The 19528-nt window shown below is 36.2% G+C and overlaps 2 protein-coding genes and 1 long non-coding RNA gene across 3 annotated transcripts; 1 reads left to right on the plus strand and 2 right to left on the minus strand.

The window, feature by feature from the left end:
- The first annotated feature begins 1239 nt into the window (after positions 1–1239).
- LOC136819753 (glutamic acid-rich protein-like) lies at positions 1240–2643 on the plus strand. Its single transcript, XM_067075997.1, has 4 exons — positions 1240–1340; positions 1497–1643; positions 1828–1995; positions 2172–2643. Exons 1-4 carry the CDS (start codon positions 1298–1300, stop codon positions 2516–2518), a joined length of 705 nt encoding a protein of 234 aa, XP_066932098.1. The 5' UTR covers positions 1240–1297; the 3' UTR covers positions 2519–2643.
- Positions 2644–3665: 1022 nt separating this feature from the next.
- LOC136819756 (uncharacterized) lies at positions 3666–6129 on the minus strand. The gene is made up of 3 exons (XR_010848480.1): positions 5990–6129; positions 4392–4496; positions 3666–3894 (listed from the first exon to the last, which is right to left on the minus strand). It is a non-coding gene; the product is annotated as an uncharacterized lncRNA (long non-coding RNA).
- Positions 6130–15885: 9756 nt separating this feature from the next.
- On the minus strand, positions 15886–18076 carry LOC136819774 (otolith matrix protein OMM-64-like). The gene is made up of 4 exons (XM_067076016.1): positions 17272–18076; positions 16938–17075; positions 16740–16811; positions 15886–16465 (listed from the first exon to the last, which is right to left on the minus strand). The coding sequence occupies exons 1-4, from the start codon at positions 18065–18067 to the stop codon at positions 16035–16037; spliced, it is 1437 nt and encodes a 478-aa protein (XP_066932117.1). The 5' UTR covers positions 18068–18076; the 3' UTR covers positions 15886–16034.
- Between the last annotated feature and the right edge of the window lie 1452 nt (positions 18077–19528).

Genomic DNA, 19528 nt, shown 5'->3' on the forward strand with positions numbered 1-19528 from the left:
ATTACAAAATTGGGCTGTTCTGTTGGTACACAAAAAGTGAGGTAAATCGTTAGTAAGATACAAACTACCTATACAGAAGTCTGTAGATCTTTCTGAAGACAAAATTATCTGTTTTGTACACATATTTGTACTGCTGCTGCTAGAGACTTTGACTGACTTTGACTGTTGTCGGTCAGTTGGTTGTGTTCAGTTGTCTGGCGGTCAACAGTCGTTTTGATAGGACCGCACAAGATTATACCAACATGAAACTTACTGAAAAAGCATAAGGAACATACCTGTTACTGTTTCTTTATGATCTTTGAGTTTGGATTTGAGAAAAATCAATAAAAATCAGTCCACCAAAACAAACAAAAAATAATCAACATTTGTGTGCAAAAAACAATCTAACAAAAGTTCTTCACTACTTGCCCCTCTTGAATCTGAAATTTGCTTTGCCATTGAAGCGCCAAAACTGTAAATAAAATTAGTTTTTGACGGTCGGCGCAGCAGACATTTTCATGCTAAATTTTGTTCAGTCGGGACGAACAAAATTCTTGAGCAAGCGAAGATATAGCCATTGAACCCGACTGTTGTCGGCACATCAAAGGGCCACTACTAAACCTCTCCGATGGTATATTGGTCCTCCTTTAGAGCTTTAGCATGGGCGGCCGCCAATACGCCATCGGAATATCAGATAAGCTTGGAAGAGTCATTGTTATCATTTCTATTAATGAACTCTCAAACGGAGAAAAATGCAGTCATTTCAAAGCCTCGTGTGTGTGGTAGAAACTAATCCACGGAGTTGTTTAGAGGATAGAAAGTTCGCAAATCTTACTGCTACAGTAATTAAGTTTTTCCTCGTGTTCTTAAAAAGGAATCCGGAAAAAAAAGCAGCAATTTGAAAACCAGATCACTCCTACATCGTATGGTTATAATTATCAAAAGCAAGTTATGTGTCACAATTATTTTAACGACCTGGCTTGTTGCCAGAACAAGAATAATGAGCATTTCTATCTAGAAAATGTTGTTTTCATAAACCGTTCCTGCGTTAGAACAAAGCAAAAATTATGCATAATTGAACATCCTCTTACGAAAAACGTGTTTACTCAACATGGTTTGGCACGCTGTAATGAGTTTTCGCTCATAGTTTCAGCATTCCCGGGGATCGATTCATTACTAATTAAGCCTCGTGTTCGATAGCATGCAATTAACATAATTGCAACTTTTCAATTAAGCACGTGTAACTAATCCTATAAAAAGGCTTATCTTTTGGAAGATAATCAGTTACAACTCAAACAAAACAAACAAACAACTGAAGATGAAGTTCAAGATTTTAATCTTGGCTTTTGCTGCTCTAATAGGTAAGAAACATGACGTACTTTCTTAGTGTTGATATGATTTATTTCATATCCTTCATTGCGCTTTTTCAACCACTTCTAATAGTATAAATTTTGTGACATGATATGAAAAGATGGTAAGTCCCTAGCTGAAATATCTATTTTTACTTCTTCTTACAGCGGCAGAGCCAGACTTCCGAGATGACATTCGCGAGTTGGGTAAATTGGATCAAAATCAATTGTACGACGCATTGAAACATGAAAATTTGAGAGATCATGTTGAACTTGATGATGAAGATCACGAATTTATTTCTCAAGTCTCTAAAGGTAGGCTATGATTTTTTTCTATGTGAAGCATTAGAATAAAATTTTGTCTGGAGTTTTCACACCGGCCTCAAACACAATTATACAAAAAAGGATTCAAGAGGTTATGTATGCCATTTAAATGCCACTACAAACAGAAATTTTTCTTTCTATGTATATATTTGATTCACTTTTTCTCTTTATTCAGACGAATTGCGGGACTTGGTCCAAAAGTTTTCTGAAGACAAAAATAATGAAGAAGGAAACGACGAAGAAATGAGCAAAGATGAAAATGAAGATTCGAAAATGTTGGATGAAAATGACGAAAATTTGAAATCTCTTGAAGAACAAGAAGACGACCAAGCTGAAAAAGATGGTAAACCGAAGAATATCATTTTTCAAGATAAAGTTTTAAACGAAGTCTTGGTCAAAAACTGTCAGGAATTGATGTGTGTCAAAATTATCTAAAAAAGAGGGATTAGTATAAACTTCCCTGTTATATTTAAATTGTCATTGGCAGTTTGTTTCAAACAGCTTTCCTTCTTTGTTTAGAACAAAAAGATGAAGAAGACACTGCATTGGTGAAAAACGATAAGGAAGATGAAGAAATTGACGACTTTGACTTCGACCTTGATGAAGCTGAAGTTGAAAGAGATCCGTTATTGTTTGGTGGACGTCGTAGAAGAAGGAGACGTCGACGTCGCCGACGAAGACGAAGTGGAAGACGTCGATGGTTGAAAAAAGTTGGAAAGGCTTTTAAAGGCATTGTGAAATTTATCAAGAAACACGGTGAAAAGATTAAGAAGGGAATCAAAGCCGTCAGAAAGGGAATTTACCATTGTTGCTACGTGTCGAAAAAATGCCTTGGAAAATGGTTTTGCAAATTTGGTAAAGCATAAGTAAAACATACGCTGCGAGAACCGTCGACAACGGCCCAATCCACATATTATCTAACTGTTTCTTTTGGGGATTTTCATATTTTATAATCAAGAGCTAGAAAGAAAATGAACGGAAAGTTTCACGATTCCTAAGTTTCATTTCATAACAATCTGTTTTGCCACTGTCAAGTTACAAAGTTTTTGCTTTCAAAATTAAGAATTTTTAACTGTGAAATTGCCTTCGAGAAATTTACGAAATTTTTTTTCCAAAGAATATTCTGCATTTTTTGATAAAGTATCAACACTATAATCACAGAAAGACACTACATGTATATAATTTTTTTAAAGACTTCTAATTGTAATTCTTGATGTTACCCTCGATATATTTCTATGTTATTATCTTGAAAGGTTTATGTCATTTTCCTTATCATTAGAAACGAGCTCGTCTCAAAAAAGCTGTGTTGTTTGAATTCCAAAGTACCCGAACAAAATACAAAATTTAATCAGGCTCATGAGTATTAAGTGAGTACTTTCCCACACTTAGCTTTACTCAAGGCTTATTTCAAGCTAGGACCTTTTTTCGGACACCCTATATGTTTTACTTTTATCAAATATACACCTCCTTCTCACCGACCCACTGGGACCCTTCCAACTGGAAGAATTGGTTAAAATGTCTCCCCCGGTGTAAAATTATACAACAATTTTTTTCCCCACTGAAAATAATCGAATGAACCAGTGCTCACTGCAAAATATTATGCTATTTTTCACATCCCTCGTGAATTTTCTGACTTGAAAACAAAATAATTTAAATTTCCAGCCATAAAAAATATGGGAATATCAATCACCATCGAGTTTCAGTTGGCTGAAAAACTCCTACCGGGTCTGTGAATTGTAATATGCTGGTCAAAATAAGAAATTTGATTGGTCGAAACTCACTAGCCTATTAATTCGTCTGTCGTCGTAATCATACCGATTCACTGAACCTCATTAATATCCTTATCCAGTAGCGTAGACAGAAGGGGCGAAATATTTGTGTAGGAGAGCATATTTTATGACCCTATTATTATCTATTTGTATTATAAAAAGATAATTACTGTGTCATAAAAACTGCACTCCTACACAAATTTTGCACCCCCTTGTCTATGCTACTGCTCATCAAACAAAAGAATTGGGATGAATATATACACATGTGAATATCATGTCGTAAATAAATATCATAGATCTCAATTTAATACATAACCAAATAAGCTCAATTTCATCTTTCTAATGTTTTGATCTTCTTCTTCTTCGCCTTTTTCTTCGTCGAAGCCAACGAGGATCTTGTTGATTTTGTTCTCTCGATTTGTGCTGAATCAGCGTTTCTCCGTCATATTCCTCAACCTCATCTTGGTCATTACCTTTGATATTACGAAAAAAATAACAAAAGGATGAACGACTTTGAGAGGAAACATAATGGCAGCTTAGCTAAAATAACCCCTTTCGAAATATCAGGTTCTCCAATAACCCTGCCTCTCCATGAGCTAAATTATTCACTTAAACAGGAAACTAGGGCTTAGGATCTTAGCCTCTGGTGTTCATTCCATTTCATTCCACAGAAATGGAATGATTTCCTATTAGACAGGAATGATAGTCGGCCTTTGATGTGGGAATCTCAGTTGGATTTAACTGTCTTTGTGCGAAATTCCGTAATTGAAACTCTCCAGATGCTGAACATTTTCTCAACTTTTAGAGCCTTAGCATGAGGAGGTGACTTTCTACATTGGGTGCAAAATAAAAAAAGATAGACAAATACTCTTTTTTCAAAGAGATAGGGACCATAGAGGGCTAGATTATGGAAGATAATGCATCCTTTAACCGAAATTAGAATCTCAATGTAAAGTATTTTGTCTCTAACCTGGGTCTCCCTCAGCTTCAACGTTATCATCGGCATAAGAATCGATTTGTCCTGTATGTTCGATGTCATTCTCCGCACTTTCTTTAGAAGAATATTGTTCTGTGACTGAAAAAATATTCAGAAGTTTTACGAGAATAAATTACAAAGAATCAAACTCACATCATTACATTATCTGGTACCAGATATGGAAATATGCTACGACACGCACTGCTCTGAAGGTCGGGCATATTTTAACATCTGGAAGGTTTGCATTACGGGATTTGACTTGACCGCGTTTAAACATTTTGTGAGGAGCTTGGAAACGATCAACATAACAAGTTAGCATCTGATTCCTGTCGGATGCGAGTGCTAAGCAGAAAATAATAACAAATCTGATTCGCATCAGATTTGTTATATTCTCTAGGCTAGCACCATATTCGTATTAGCACCATATTCGATATGGTTCGGAACCATATTCATGTACTAGTAAACAAACATAAACAGTCCCTAATTTAGCTTCATTTACATGAAAATACAACTTAAAACATGAATTTATTGCTTTTTCCTACTTACCTAGACATACTCGGTAAATATTACACTAACCTTCATAGTTTTCAGGACCTCAAAAGTGAATTTTCAATGTGCTCTGTAAAATTACAAAATTGGGCTGTTCTGTTGGTACACAAAAAGTGAGGTTAATCGTTAGTAAGATACAAACTACCTATACAGAAGTCTGTAGATCTTTCTGAAGACAAAATTATCTGTATTTTACACATATTTGTACTGCTGCTAGAGACTTTGACTGACTTTGACTGTTGTCGGTCAGTCGGTTGTGTTCAGTTGTCTGGCGGTCAACAGTCGTTTTGATAGGACCGCACAAGATTATACATTACCAACATGAAACTTACTGAAAAAGCATAAGGAACATACCTGTTACTGTTTCTTTATGATCTTTGAGTTTGGATTTGAGAAAAATCAGTAAAAATCAGTCCACCAAAACAAACAAAAAATAATCAACATTTGTGTGCAAAAAACAATCTTTAAAAGGTTGGTGCATTTACAGAAATTACACTGAATACTAAAAGTAATACTAAGAAAGTATAAAGACATTTATATTGTAAAAAAACTCCACCAAAACAAACCAAAAACAACCAAAATCTAACAAAAGTTCTTCACTTTACTTGCCCCTCTTGAATCCGAAATTTGCTTTGTCATTGAAGCGCCAAAACTGTAAATAAAATTAGTTTTTGACGGTCGGCGCAGCCGACATTTTCATGCTAAATTTTGTTCAGTCGGGACGAACAAAATTCTTGAGCAAGCGAAGATATAGCCATTGAACCCGACTGTTGTCGGCACATCAAAGGGCCACTACTAAACCTCTCCGATGGTATATTGGTCCGCTCCTTTAGAGCTTTAGTGTGGGCGGCCGCCAATACGCCATCGGAATATCAGATAAATCATTACATCATGACAATTACATAACGAGACCTTTTTATGGACACTTTTCATCTACTGCACTAATTGTTTCTTGAATTTATAACGAGGCAATTTTGATTTGCGAGATACGACAAAATAGTTTCTAGTCTTCGTTCCCATAAAAGTAGAAAGTTTTAACTTACTTGAAATAGTGATAGCTAATAAAAACAAAATCAAAATTTTGAAATACTTCATCACTAAGATATTTTTCTGTTCAAATTTTTACATCTCAACTCTTCAAGTTCTCGTGCGACTTATAAGTGAATTTGTGTTTTGTCTTGATATATACTTCTTGAGGCTGAACGCTTTGAAAGTTGTTCAAATTTGAAATCTCCATGGTCACGTGCACATGGTGAAGTGAATTCACAGTAAAATTGGTATGGTAAGGATAAATATCTATTGGTCCTCGTGTATTGCACGTGACATAGCTTGTTTAATTCATTCCGTTGCGCAGGAATTTAAAAATATAAAATATTTTTCTGTTTTTCGAATACAAATCAAGCAAATATTTTTTATGTATTTGGATCGATAGATAATATTACTGATTTTGAAACTATAACCCTGAAACGGTCTTGGTTGACCCAAACAAGTAGTATATAGAGGGAAAAAGGACCAAAATTTAGTAATTTCTATCTGAAAAACGTACCTTACTGATTAAAAAATTTATAGAAAATGCAAATTTAAGCAAAACTTTTAAAGGGACATTGCGGGTGTTGTGATGTAACATTGTCGCGCTTTCAAGTCAAAAAAAAACATACAAAATCAAAACAAAAGTCACGTGTGAAAACAGAAAAACCATAACAAACATGGTAGATAAGAAATTTCCTATGGGCGAAAAGGCGCAGGAAGCCTTCTGCATATGAATCGTTCAAATCTTTCTTGTGATACTAGCTAACGAAGTGATATTTTCATTTCCAAAAAATCTTTGATTCATTTCTTGTCATTTTGTTTTTGTTTTACTTTTTTATTTCTCTGGAGGGGGTTCCTGGTGTGTTTCTCTATCGCTCTTGTAAAGGGAAAAGGGTAATGCCTTTGCCAAAAAAAATTTGCTTCGAAAATGGGATCCTTGACCATTAAAATGCACTTCCTGAACTCCCAAAAAATGTCCCCACAAAAAGTTTCCCTATATCGTCAAACGTCTGGGGGGCTGGTGGGTCGCTTTACGTTTTAGATGTCCCCCCCCCCCCCCGGGTTTATTGCAAATTTTCGAACGTCGAGTTAATCGATTTCATTGCTCTCTCTCCTCCGCAGCTAAAAATTGAAATTATAAAAAAGAAATAAGACACAACGGTAAGTGCGCTACGATTATACGTAATACTTTGAAATCTAATGATATTTTTACCCTTTTTTGGCAAATACGTCTTTGTTATCATGAGAGAAAGTAGACAGAAGAAGAAGGAAAAGAAAAATGGATGATTTATTTTGCAATTGTAAAAATACCTGTTGTAGAAAAGATTCCAATCTCAGAAAAGGATGTCCCTGCAAAACAAGGGGTGTCAAATGCACAGAAAAGTGTTCTTGTGGGAAAAGAAAAAGAAGAGCCTATCCTGTATGAGATTATAAAGGCAAGTTATAGGTACAATTTCCAATTTAAAAAGCATAATAATCCACATTTTAAAGAGTACAAAGTGTGAAAGTAGTAGTGGAAGCCAAGGGAAGATCAAACACCTATTTTATATTTCTATGAAATCCAAATAATATGATTGCATTGCATTACAGAAACCTTTATGATTGCTGACGAAATACTTAAAATCCTGGATCGAAACTCGGCAGACACCAACTTTGATAAGTCTCCTTTCAACTCCATACATTCCCAAAGAAATTGGTAAAATAAAAGACAACTACTAGACCATTCAATTAAAGTGAAAGAAACCACAGAGAAATACACATGTTCTTGCCGACATGTTGAAAAATATTATAAAAGTAATCCGCAGGTTGTATCTCAGTAGCTGGAAAATGAATAATATAATCTGCAGACCTACGCTTTAGTATAAAGCGCGCTGGTCTGTAAAATACACGAAACAAAATCTACCGATTCTAAAAAACGAAAGGCTTCTATTGTTAAAACTCCCGCACTGCCCTAGTATCTTTTGATCATCCAACAGGATAACATATAGACGTTTTTATATAAATACAAAACGAATGCATTATTCAGTAATCTTATTCCGCCAATTATAATACTGGCGATACAAATTCCATTCTCTTTGCTTGGTTTTCAAAGATTCCAGTACAAAGTATTTTTATCCCTGATACCAACGGTGTTATTGATCAAGCATTGGAAGCACTCCAATCTTTCCACAGTGACGAAGAAAATCTTTAAATGAAGAAATTCAGTTACTTTTGTGCAAAAACTTATATTTCATAGAAAATAAACCCCCCGGGGGGGTACTAGTTTTGCGAGGTGACGGGTATGTCCGAGCCGAAAATCGAAATTGGACCCTTTGAGAGACAAAATTTTGGTCATTTTGGGACCCTTTGAGAGACTTTTTCCTAAATTTTGGTCCATTTTTTCCAAATTTTGGTTTGATTTTCACCAAATTTTGGTCAAAATTCTTGGAAATCGTGACCCTTTGAGAGAGAAATTTTTTATTTTTGTGATTTTGGGACCCTTTCAGAGACTAACTTTTGAATTTGAACCCCTTTGAGAGACTTTTGAGGATTGAGAAGAGGTACCCTTATGGCTCGCACATACCCGGCACCCATTTTGCCTAAGTACCCACCCCGGGATAAACCCCTAAGAATAACAAAGTGTTATCAAAACATAAGAAATGATATAATTCACCAAACTTAAATAAAAATATGGTCGTTATAAATTGAATGACTGTTTATTTATTTTCCCCATGCCTTTCCAAGTCGGCACCACCATTTTCCTCGGCATTTTCGAATACGTCTGCAACAGATATAGATTGCATGGCGAACAGCTCGGATGGTTTTTCCAACTGCAACACGATGTCTTTGCAACCAGCTTTTAATGCCTCTAAACGGTTGAGGAATGAGACGGATTCTTGGGAACCACCGACGACGTCGGCGTCTTCTTCGACCCCATGGATCCGCCTTTGGGTCTCGACGCTTGATTTCGATTTCATCGAGATCTTCCAGCTCTTCATCTTGAACTCCAGCGAGTGCTGGGGAATCTGTAAAATAATTTGTTATACTCATCATATTGAGTATGTTCTGTTTGGTTTTTCGTGAAGTAATAATTTGCATGCAGTGTTCTACTTATGAGATTCATCTAACTTTTAAATGTATAATCTTCAACTCCGAAATTTCTAACCTTAGATAAACAAATTGCAAAGCTTTTCAGTTCTCTAAAATTCACAAAAAGTAAAGACTCGTTACCTTCATGGATATCTACTTCATTTTCTGCACCTTCATTTTCATCTTTATCGTTCGCGACGTCATCTGGCAATCCATTCATCATTTCTTTCAATTCGTCTGTTTGTAAGTTGTAGAGAAATAACAGAAGAAGAAGTTAGAGAATCAATGTAAAAAAGTAAATATGTGACCACAGACGAGGGAAGCCTAAAGCTCCCTTTTCTTTAGCTTTCTAACAGAAAGTAGGGAAAGGCACGACTTCTTTTCCTTAATCCGTTTCCTTAGTTGATAAGTATTAAGTAGATAGGCATTAAGTACCAATTTTGGAGTCTTTGTTTTGACCCAGCTTGGGGTCGAAACTACAGCCTTACGTACTATAGCTGGTTGCTCTATATTTATGTTGCGACGACTGTCAATCGATTTGTGGTGGCAGATTTGAAAGGGTTTTTTTCCCACGCATGTGAGTGAATTGGATTAGAGTCGGTCAAAAAATTCTCTAGAATTGCAAATCAATTTCAAGAAAACGGTTGGTGATTTTACCTTTTGAAACTTTTGACAAAAATTCTTGATCTTCTTCTCCAAGTTCGACGTGATCTTTCAAATTTTCATGCTTCAATGCAGTAAGCAACTTCTCTTGGTCGAGTTTTCGCATTTCATGAACGTCATCTTGATAGTCCCCATTGACAGTGGCTAAGGAAGAAAAATGATACAAACCATGAAAAGTTTTTTTAGCTCTAGGGGGGGACTCCGAAGGATATTAATAAGACAGCAATGCAAGTGATCCAATGTAAATTCATATTAGTTAGTTTTGAAGCAGTAGAAAATGATTAAAAGAACAAGGGAAAAAACAGAAAATGAGATCTACTTTCTTTCCACCAAAAGGATATTCCTTTAAAACTTTTAAAATTAAGTAAAATACTCTACCTGTTATAGCCACCAGGGCTAGAAGGAGAAGTTTAGATCCCATCTTCTTTGTTACCTTTGCTGTAACTATTTTGAATGTCGACTTGGATTGTGATTTTGGTAAGAGACTTTCCCACTTTTATAGTCCATCTTACCACGAGGTAGATTACAGATAGCATCATGCACATGGTTTTTAAACACTTGCAATTTTATGATAAAGAAATTAAAAAACTGGCATGATAACAATTACCAATGTCCTGGATCTCATTCAATCAGTAAATAGGAAAGTAATTTAAGCATCAAATGTGATTCAGCAATATTTCCTTGTAGAACAGGATCACAATTTCTGTACTCTACACCATAGTAGCGTAGTACATCAATTTTGAAATTTCCTTAGATGTCATATAAATAATATAATTTATCACTTTTAGACTTTTCCTACAAGTCGGTGTTCACTTGAGTGGTTATAATATTTTTGCTTTACTTAAGGGACGAAGCGACAAACCAATTGGTAATACTAATTTTACAATAGGAAAAAAGCAGAGCTAAATAGACATTCCGCATATTTTGGAAACATCTGAAAGATAGCTTTTTATCTAGTGTGGAAAGTATTTGTGCCAATTCTGTCTATACCCTGAAAAATAACTGAAACAATTATTTTGTACGTGAAAAAGTACGTTACTAGAATGGAAATTTCGTCACTTTTCCGCTCTTAACCCTTTTACCCTATTTTTGGGGGTCATAAGTTTTCTAGATCAGGTTTTATGTTTGTGAATAGCAAAAATGAGCGAGTGGGTGGTGTTCCAAGGCCTGTAAGGAGTCACAACGCCCGACAAAAGGATTTGAGTCACCGTGTTTGTCTTGGTAGGCTAAACGCAATGACTGCATAGCAAAATGAGCAATTGGGTGATCTTCTAAGGCCTTTAATAGGGGTCAGAAAGCCTGACAACCTACTTTGAGTCACCGTGTTTGTCTTGGTAGGCTGATCGCAGTGATCACATAGCAAGAAAGAGCAATTAGACTATGTTCTAAGGCCTTTAATAGGGGTCAAAAGGCCCGACAAAATTTGAGTCACTTCATTTGGCTTGTTAGGCTGAACGCTGTGATTCTAAAGAAACAATGAGCGATTGGGTGGTGTTCTAAGGCCTGTAAGGAGTCACAACTCCTGACAAATTAATTTGAGTCACCACGTTTGGCTTGTTAGGCTAAATGTAGTGATTTTATAGCAAAAATAAGCGATTGTGTGGCGTTCTAAGGCCTTTAATAGGGGTCAAAAGTCCCTATGTACGAATTTTAGTCAGTGCGTTTGGCTTGGTAAGATAGGCGTGGTGATAGCATAGCAAAAATGAGCGATTTGGTGGTGACCGAAATGGGGTCAGATTACCTATTCAAAGAACTTTGAGTCAAATTGTTTGGCTTGTTAAGGTAAACGCAGTGCAATCGCATGGCAAAAATGAGCGATTGACCGGTGTACTAGGGACTTTAATAGGGGTCAGAAAGCCTGACAACCAAATTTGATTCACCGCGTTTGGCTTAGTAGGCTAAATGCGTTGATTGCATAGCAAAAAGGTCTAATTGTGTGGTGTTTGAAGGCCTGTAAATGGTGGCACACGGCTTGACAAACAAATCCGAGGCACAACTGTTGGCTTTGTAAGCGGGACACAATGATCACAAAAGCACGACAAGAAAATTTAAGTCACTACGTTTATTTTGGTACAGTAAACGGTGTGAGCGATTTTGTGAGCAAAAAATGAGCGAGTTGTCGATTTTTCTGAGGCTGCAATTGGGGGTCAGAAGGCCCAATGATAAACAAATTTTAGTCAGTGCGTTTGGCTTGGTAGGATAAACACAGTTATTGCATAACAAAAAATGAGCGATTTGGCGATGTTCTAAGGCCGACAATAGGGGTTAAAAGGCCTGATAAATGATTTTCAGTCACAGCGTTTGGCTTGGTAAGCTAAACACGGTGATTGCATAGCAACAATGAAAAAATTATTGTCGGTATTGGAACACCTGTTAAAGGGGTAAGAGAGTCTTTTAAGATCTTTATAGTTTTGACTCGCACCCATTTCGTTTTGTTTTGCATAATTTATCTTTATCTCATGCTCATTTTCAGATGGCTCTAGCAGAATAAGATATAAAATCAAACTGCACTGTGAGGATCAGAAACGTTTGGTAAAATGCATTGTAAGGGTACTTTTCCACTGCTCAAGGGCTGCACTGTAAGGGTCCAATTTTGAGAGCCATTTTTTAGCGGCACATGCCGTCGTTTGGAAATCAAATGCACCATCACGGACATTTTCCTCGACTTTCTCAGATGTGACGGCAACATAAAAAGATTGCATGGCGAACAGCTCTGATAGATTTACCGACTTTGAGCCATCTTGGCTTATTAATTTTCAAATGAAGAAGTTTAGTTATTTTTATGCGAAAGCTTATATATTTCATCAAAAATTAACCCCTAAGAATAACAAAGTGTCATTAAAAGATAAAAAATGATACAATTCACCAAACTAAAAACTAAACTCAAAATACGCTATAAATTGAATGACTGGTTATTTATTTTCCCCATGCTTTTCCAAGTCGACACCACCATTTTCCCCGACATTTTCGAATACGTCTGCAACAGATATAGATTGCATGACGAACAGCTCGGATCGTTTTTCCAACTGCGACACGATGTCTTTGCAACCAGCTTTTAATGCCTCTGAATGGTTGAGGAATGAGATTGATTCTTGGGAACCACCGACGACGTCGGCGTCTTCTTCGCCCCCATGGGTCCGCCTTTGGGTCTCGACGTTTGCTTTCCATTTTATCAAGATCTTCCATTTCTTCATCCACAGCTTCAGCAAGCTCTAAAGAATCTGAATTTATAAATTTTCTTAGAATGTGTTTTGCATAAAGTTTTTCAACTCGTAATTGTGAATAGATTGTTTAGGCAGCTCTAAGTCTTGACTCCATACTGTATGAAGAAAATGTCAAAAATTTTGAGTTTTCCTAAAAGAGGTAAAAAATCATCACCTCCATCGGGGACATCTGCGTCGTTTTCTTCATATTCATCTTCATCGACATCTTTATCTTCCACGACGTCATCTGACATTCCACTCATCAGTTCTCTCAATTCGTCTGTTGTAATTAAGCAGAGGAGGAAGAAGAATATCGATCAATGTAAGGGTATAAAAAAACCTATGGGTGTGAGGGATTGGGATTTGGTTAATACGGTTTTGAAATTTGGAAAATGATAGAATACCCAGCTGAAAGATTGTACAAAAAACCAACATAATACGATTCCGGTTTCTTTACCTTTTGAAACTTTTGACAAAAATTCTTGATCTTGTTCATCAAGTTCGACATGATCTTTCAAATTTTCGTGTTTCAATGCAGTTAGCAACTTCTCTTGGTCGAGTTTTCGCATTTCACGAACGTCGTCTTGAAAGTCCCCATGAACAGTGGCTAAGAAATACAAAAGGTACTAAAATTAAAAAATATATATATTCCAAGCTTTATATGGTTTATTGGAGCTATTAGAGCTTTTAAATCCTGAGATCCTAAGGTCCTAAGTGTTAAAACTCAGATTTAAAACTCCACTTTCCAACTGTAGTTTAACGCGCTTAAAATTCATTTGTGGTGTTTAAAAGTCTTCTTCACGACTGGAAGGAGTTACAGCAGACAAAATTTTACCCAAAACAGGTAAAATAGCATAAAATCTAGGGAAAGACTTTTACAGATGAAGATAAGTGTTTAAGTTCAGCTTAAAGTTATGTTAACTTATTAGTAAGTCATTATAAATAGTCAAATAAGTCAAATACTCTACCTGTTATAGCCACCAGGGCTAGAAGCAGAATTTTAAATTCCATCTTCTTTGTTACTTTTGACCAAGGTTGTGATCAAGTTGAACTGTGATTTTGGTTGGAAAATAACACCCTTCTTATAGCGCATCTTACCACGAGGTTGAAAGGAGATAGCATCAAGCTCATGGTTTTTAAACACTTGCAATTTTATGATAAAGATATGAAATTAGCAAATTTTGATAAGAATCAACAATTAACAGCGTGGTTGATTTAGATACATGGATGTACTTGTTTCTTTTCAAGGAAAAGTTATCTTCAGTTTTCATTTAACCCTTTAATGGTAATTTTTTTCTAAGTTTTTTAAAGAAAATCGATAGTCCAAACTTTAAAGGCTTATATTTCCGGATCTAGAAGAAGTTAGAAGCTTGTTTATAGTCCGTTGGATAGCATAGAGTCTCTTCTTTCTTTTAAGCCCCTTCAGCGCTGCCCGTTTTAGGAAGGGTGGGATGCGGTAGTGGCCAAGGGGGATGGTAGGTAAGGGAAATTAAAGCTGCACGGACCTGCTTGAATTATAGAAAGGGGCCCAGTGGTAAAACTTCAAATTAATTCGCTGGTGGATAGAATCAAGTAAATCAGAGCCAAATTTGGAGGTTCTTGGCTCGTTGACCAAAAATGGTCAAAAAACGTTGTTTTTTTTTACTTTTTAGCTTAAAATCTCGCTGAAAAGACACACTGATATATACAACATTGACACTTAAAGGGTTAATTGACGCCATCATTTCCTCATTATCATTTCAATTCGGTAATTAGACTATTCGGTAATATGAGTACTAAGTGAAGATATCAGATTTTGTGATGTGTGTTGGCAGCCATCCCGTTCTTCGCTTGGGACGATCAATATGCTATCCAGCGTAAATCGAGTGCCATCACTATACATCATGGTATATGTATCTCGTGTGCACAGGACCAACAGTTTCTGAAAATCACTACTTGAATCACTACTATTCCTACTTGAAAAAGGATGAGTACTCATTGAGCAAACTACTCTCTTAGCTTGTTGCTTTACAGTTTTAACGATATTTTCAGGATTATACTTTAAACGGATATTTCATTCTGGAGGCTTTATTCAGGCTGTATTCTCAGCCGAGTTGGACCAGCTTTTGGATCCGCAGATTTAAGTCTTATGTTAAAACTCAGTGTTGAAACTCTACTTTCCATTCATTCCCAACCCTACTTGCCGGTTTTAAAATTTTGCTGGGAAATTTCTTTTGTATAAAATATTATTGCCATTTTAAATAATTAAATTTCTAGATTAGACGGGATGTATGCAACCGAGAAAAGATATTAAAGGATTTAGGTCTTATTGCCCTGATCTAAACCCTGATGGCTTTATAACAGCCTTTCTTAAGGTCTATCTTAAAAAAATGTTTTAACTTAAAGTTTTGCTAAAACGGAATCCAGATTTAATGAAGTTAAAATCAAAGCTAGTTCCAGTTTTCATTTGCAAAATTAAAAGAAATTCCCATCAAAAACCCACCTCCTTGTTTACATTTACTCTTCTGGTAAGATCCACGTGTTCAAAATGACAGTAGATTGGTTAGGCGATAAGTAACAAGTGAAAGGTGTTTTTCGCAAAAATAAAATCATTTATGATAATCGTTCCATGATAACCTTTGATACGAGTTTTTTTTATAAGGCTTCGTTAGCCAAAATCTTAAGAACAGGGTAAGAACATTTTGAGGCTTTGCGGACTCTAAAACACCCAATTTCTTTGGAAAATAGACCGAAATACTCACAAAATGGTGAAATTAAGAATATGTTAACAACATATTTTAAGGCTTAAAAAATTGTGGATGTTCTTATAAAAAACACGAATAGTTTGGTAAAACGTATTAAGCTTAATGGAAGGTTAGGTAAGGCAAATTTGCTGAAATTTACCTCGATTTCTTGTCTCAAATTTATGTTATTTATGAAAAGGATGTTTCGATTTCAGGAAAAAGATGATTAATAAATGATCTCTACGAAAGATGTTGACTAAACCCCATATATTTACAAAATTGATACCCGGTCCAAGAATATCACAATATTGTGTAAAAATCGAAAAATAAAGATACATAGATCCCAAACAGTAACTGAAAAATACAAAACTTTACAATATCTTATTAATTAAAAAAAGAATTTAGGCTGAATCTGTTTTAGGTTGAACAGAGGGTTGAACAGTGGCTGGAACAGTGGCTGGAACAGTGGGTTGAACAGTGGGTGGAACAGTGGGTTGAATAACCGGCGGCAAAACCAGTTTACAAAACTCGTGTTCGGCAGAGCATTTCTTAGCCTTACAGCATATCTTAAGCTTTTGAATTAGACTCCTGACTCCAATTTCGACTGTTTGACCATTCTTCTGTAAGAACGCAATCACCTCTGCTTTACGGGCAGTGACAATCGGGTAAACGCGAGTGGTACGGCGTCGTTGGAGGTTTCGTCTACGACGCCCATGACGTCTTCGCCACCAACGCCCTCTTCCTCTCGGGTCATTGATTTCATCGTCCTGTTTGTTATCGCCCTCTACGTTTTGTGCAGTCAACTCATCATATTCATCCTCATCTGTATCGTCTGAAGAATGCAATAAAAAAAAGCGTTACAATATTTGTTTTACTATAATCTGAATTCTATCAGATGATTGAAAAGGCAAAGCTCGAGTTTTGTTTTGAATGGTGCTACTTCGAGCTGCTTGAAGACATATTCGGATCGCAAAGAAGCTATTACTCACTGGCTTTTCCACTTGCTCAATACGAGGATGTTCTTTTAATTACTAAGTGCCTTGACGAATCCCATATTAAAAAACAAGACCAGTCATCCAATTGGCAAAGATGTTAGAATTATTTACCTCCGTCGTTTTCCTTATCATCTTTATCATCTTCTTGCTCAGAAAACTTTTTGACTAACCTCAACAGGACATCTATAGAAAAAAGAAAGAAGTTCTAGAGAAAAATTCATAGAAGTTGTGTCAGTTTGAACTTAATTGGAGAGCCTGTAAAAATCCTAAGAAAATTTATAGTAGTAAAGTCTTTAGATAACATTTTACCTTTTGAAATTTTTGCCACAGTTTCGTGTTCATCTTCATCTAAGTCGATGTGATCTTTCAAACTTTCATATTTCAACGCATCGTATAGCATGTCTTGGTTTAGGTTACCCAAAGCACGGACGTTTTGTCGATCTTCATCTGAAAATGAAAACGTGTATATAGGAATTAATACACTCAATTGAGTAGAATGGAAATTTGTAGGATTTGCAGTGATTTCTAGATAAATGTAAGATAAGCTTAGTCTACTTACGATGGTTTTGTAAATAAGTTCATAGCATCAGATTATTAGTGTCTGAAAAGTGCAAAACTGAAAAATGAGGAAAATAGATTTTACCATAATTTTCTTTTGTGTCTGAGTCATCGTCATTTTCATTTTCATCTTCCATCGAAAATTCATCATTTACTTTTTCGGCAGGAGCAGATTGGAATTCGCCTGGTGTGTTTCCCGTCTCCGAATACACAGTTATATGATGATTGCGTGCATCTTGTGGGACGGCTTCAGCGTTGTTTTCAGGGATTGGGTTCACATCGTTTTGAGCAATAAATTCAGCATTTTGATTCGCATCAGCTTGTGGAATTTCTTCCGGTGTTAATTCAGGAACATCAAATGGTTCATTGACCGATGGAACATTTTCACCGTTAGTTTTGGATGCGATAACACTAGCATCTTGGATATCAGCTTGATTGTTCAAGTCAGTTTCAGGATTAGCAAAAGTGTCCTGTGAAGTTTCTCCAGCTGTTTGTTCTGGGACATCAAAGGGTTCGTTGACTGACGGATTATCATTGGTAACATCATTCGTTGCTTGGTCTTGAGAATCCTTCACGACTTCTTCAGGATTGTTATCATTGGATTTGACAGGTGTATCTTCTGCTTCAACAAGAGGGATGGGTTCGTCTTCATCTCGAACTTGCTCGGGAATCGAAAGTGGTTCCAAGTCGCTGGATTCAGGTTGTGCTTGGATATTTGCGTTGCTATCGTCATTTGGAGCATCATCTTCTTTGTCAACTGGAACTGCCCCGGCAACATCATTTTCACTAGCATCTTGATCTCCAGTGTCATTTGGAACAGCTTCATCGTCGTTATCATTATCTTCATCGACAGCTGTTTGACCGCTCGGTAAATCTTCCATTGGTACTTCATCGACCTTGACAATTTGAAAGAAGATTTTGGTATAAGAGTCGGATAAGTGAATTCAAAAACGTGACAAAATATAATCTGCATGCAAAATTTCTGAAATATGTTGACTCTTGTTCATCAAAACACAAAAACTTGTCTAAAATTGATGAAAGAAACCGGTATTGTATCAAGTTTGAAATCAAAATTATATTGGAGAGAAATTGAATCTCCAAAAGACGACTCATATTTCTCCAAATTTAGGTTAAGCATTGATAATCGTGATTTTTCAAATGTCCCCCTCTACACAGACCCGGTATGATTTTTTCAACTAGTGGGGATAAAAATATCGGTCTGAAAATCGATTGGGATTGATATTCCAATAACTTTTATGACTGGGGATTTCAATTCTTTTGTTTTCAAGTCAGAAAATTCAGTGGGTCTGTGAGAAGGGGTTTTAAACTGGATAAAATTCAATTTTCATTTCAACACACCGGTACGTTGTCTGTATCTTTTTCATCTGCTTTACCATTTTCTTCGGAGAATTCATTGATTAATTTCCTTAATTCATCTGAAAAAGAAAATGAAAGAGATGGAATGCTTTACTCATTCTCAAATAACCATCCCTGATATCAAGAACCCATCGGAATCGGGAGATAAGTTTGAGTAAGGGTCGAAGGCTCCCTTATTCTTTTGTTTACCCGAAGGTAGGCGATGGCGCCATTCTTTTCTCTGGATTTCTCCACTTACTCTTGATCCGTCTCTTCATTTGAAGAACGCCAAACAGAGATATTTTGAAAGGAAACCACACCGATGCTCTACCTTCGAACTGTGTTCGTTAAAGGGAAATAAGAGATGTATGTCCGGTCACTGAAGGCATTTGATTTTGAGCTTTTTGCAGTAGGGTTCGTTCAACATTAGGATTGCTCACCACTTTAGAGTTTTAACTAGTTGGTCGACATTTTGTTAAAAGAAAGGACATTTTACAAGAAATGAATTGTTTTTTCATTGTCATAAAAACTAGTTTCTTAGTTTTGAGAAAGGACACCCCTGTTCCACTGACCTTGTGAGAATATTGCAAGTCATTGGTTAAAGATTTCTTATGTATTTTAGTAGAGGTTAACTATCCTCTGAGGATTTTAAAAGTTCGATATTGTTCTGCTTTGTGGGAAAAAGAATTCATGGCAACTTCTTGATAAGAACAAACATCTAGGTAATTTTCTTGGTGGGTAGAGGGTTCTAGGGGGTTTGTTACATGTGTTGCACGAGGGTGAAACATTGACATTAACGTCTTACCTTTAGAGATCCGCGAGAATAAATCTTTTTCATCGTCGTTCAAGTTTAGTTCGTCAGGAATATCTTGAAGACAAGCAATGTAGGTTACCAGACCTACTAACAGAAAGATAGAAAGCTTCATCTTTGTGCCTTGAATGGCCTAAGCGATCTAAAAGACAAGGGGATAAATCTCTAGAATTTA

The sequence above is a fragment of the Clytia hemisphaerica genome, unplaced genomic scaffold (genome assembly GCF_902728285.1).
Source record: "Clytia hemisphaerica strain Z4C2 unplaced genomic scaffold, Clytia hemisphaerica genome assembly, whole genome shotgun sequence".
NCBI lineage: Eukaryota > Metazoa > Cnidaria > Hydrozoa > Leptothecata > Clytiidae > Clytia > Clytia hemisphaerica.

What these genes read in the sequence shown, in the direction of transcription:
- LOC136819753 (XM_067075997.1), top strand. Translation starts at nt 1,298, where the DNA reads ATGAAGTTCAAGATTTTAATCTTGGCTTTTGCTGCTCTAATAG. An exon ending in TATTTCTCAAGTCTCTAAAG is followed by an intron (nt 1,644 to 1,827) that starts GTAGGCTATGAT and finishes CTCTTTATTCAG; the next exon opens with ACGAATTGCGGGACTTGGTC. An exon ending in CGACCAAGCTGAAAAAGATG is followed by an intron (nt 1,996 to 2,171) that starts GTAAACCGAAGA and finishes TTCTTTGTTTAG; the next exon opens with AACAAAAAGATGAAGAAGAC.
- LOC136819774 (XM_067076016.1), bottom strand. Translation starts at nt 18,067, where the DNA reads ATGGAAGATTTACCGAGCGGTCAAACAGCTGTCGATGAAGATAATGAT. An exon ending in TGTGGCAAAAATTTCAAAAG is followed by an intron (nt 16,812 to 16,937) that starts GTAAAATGTTAT and finishes TTTTTTCTATAG; the next exon opens with ATGTCCTGTTGAGGTTAGTC. An exon ending in TGATAAGGAAAACGACGGAG is followed by an intron (nt 16,466 to 16,739) that starts GTAAATAATTCT and finishes TGCATTCTTCAG; the next exon opens with ACGATACAGATGAGGATGAA.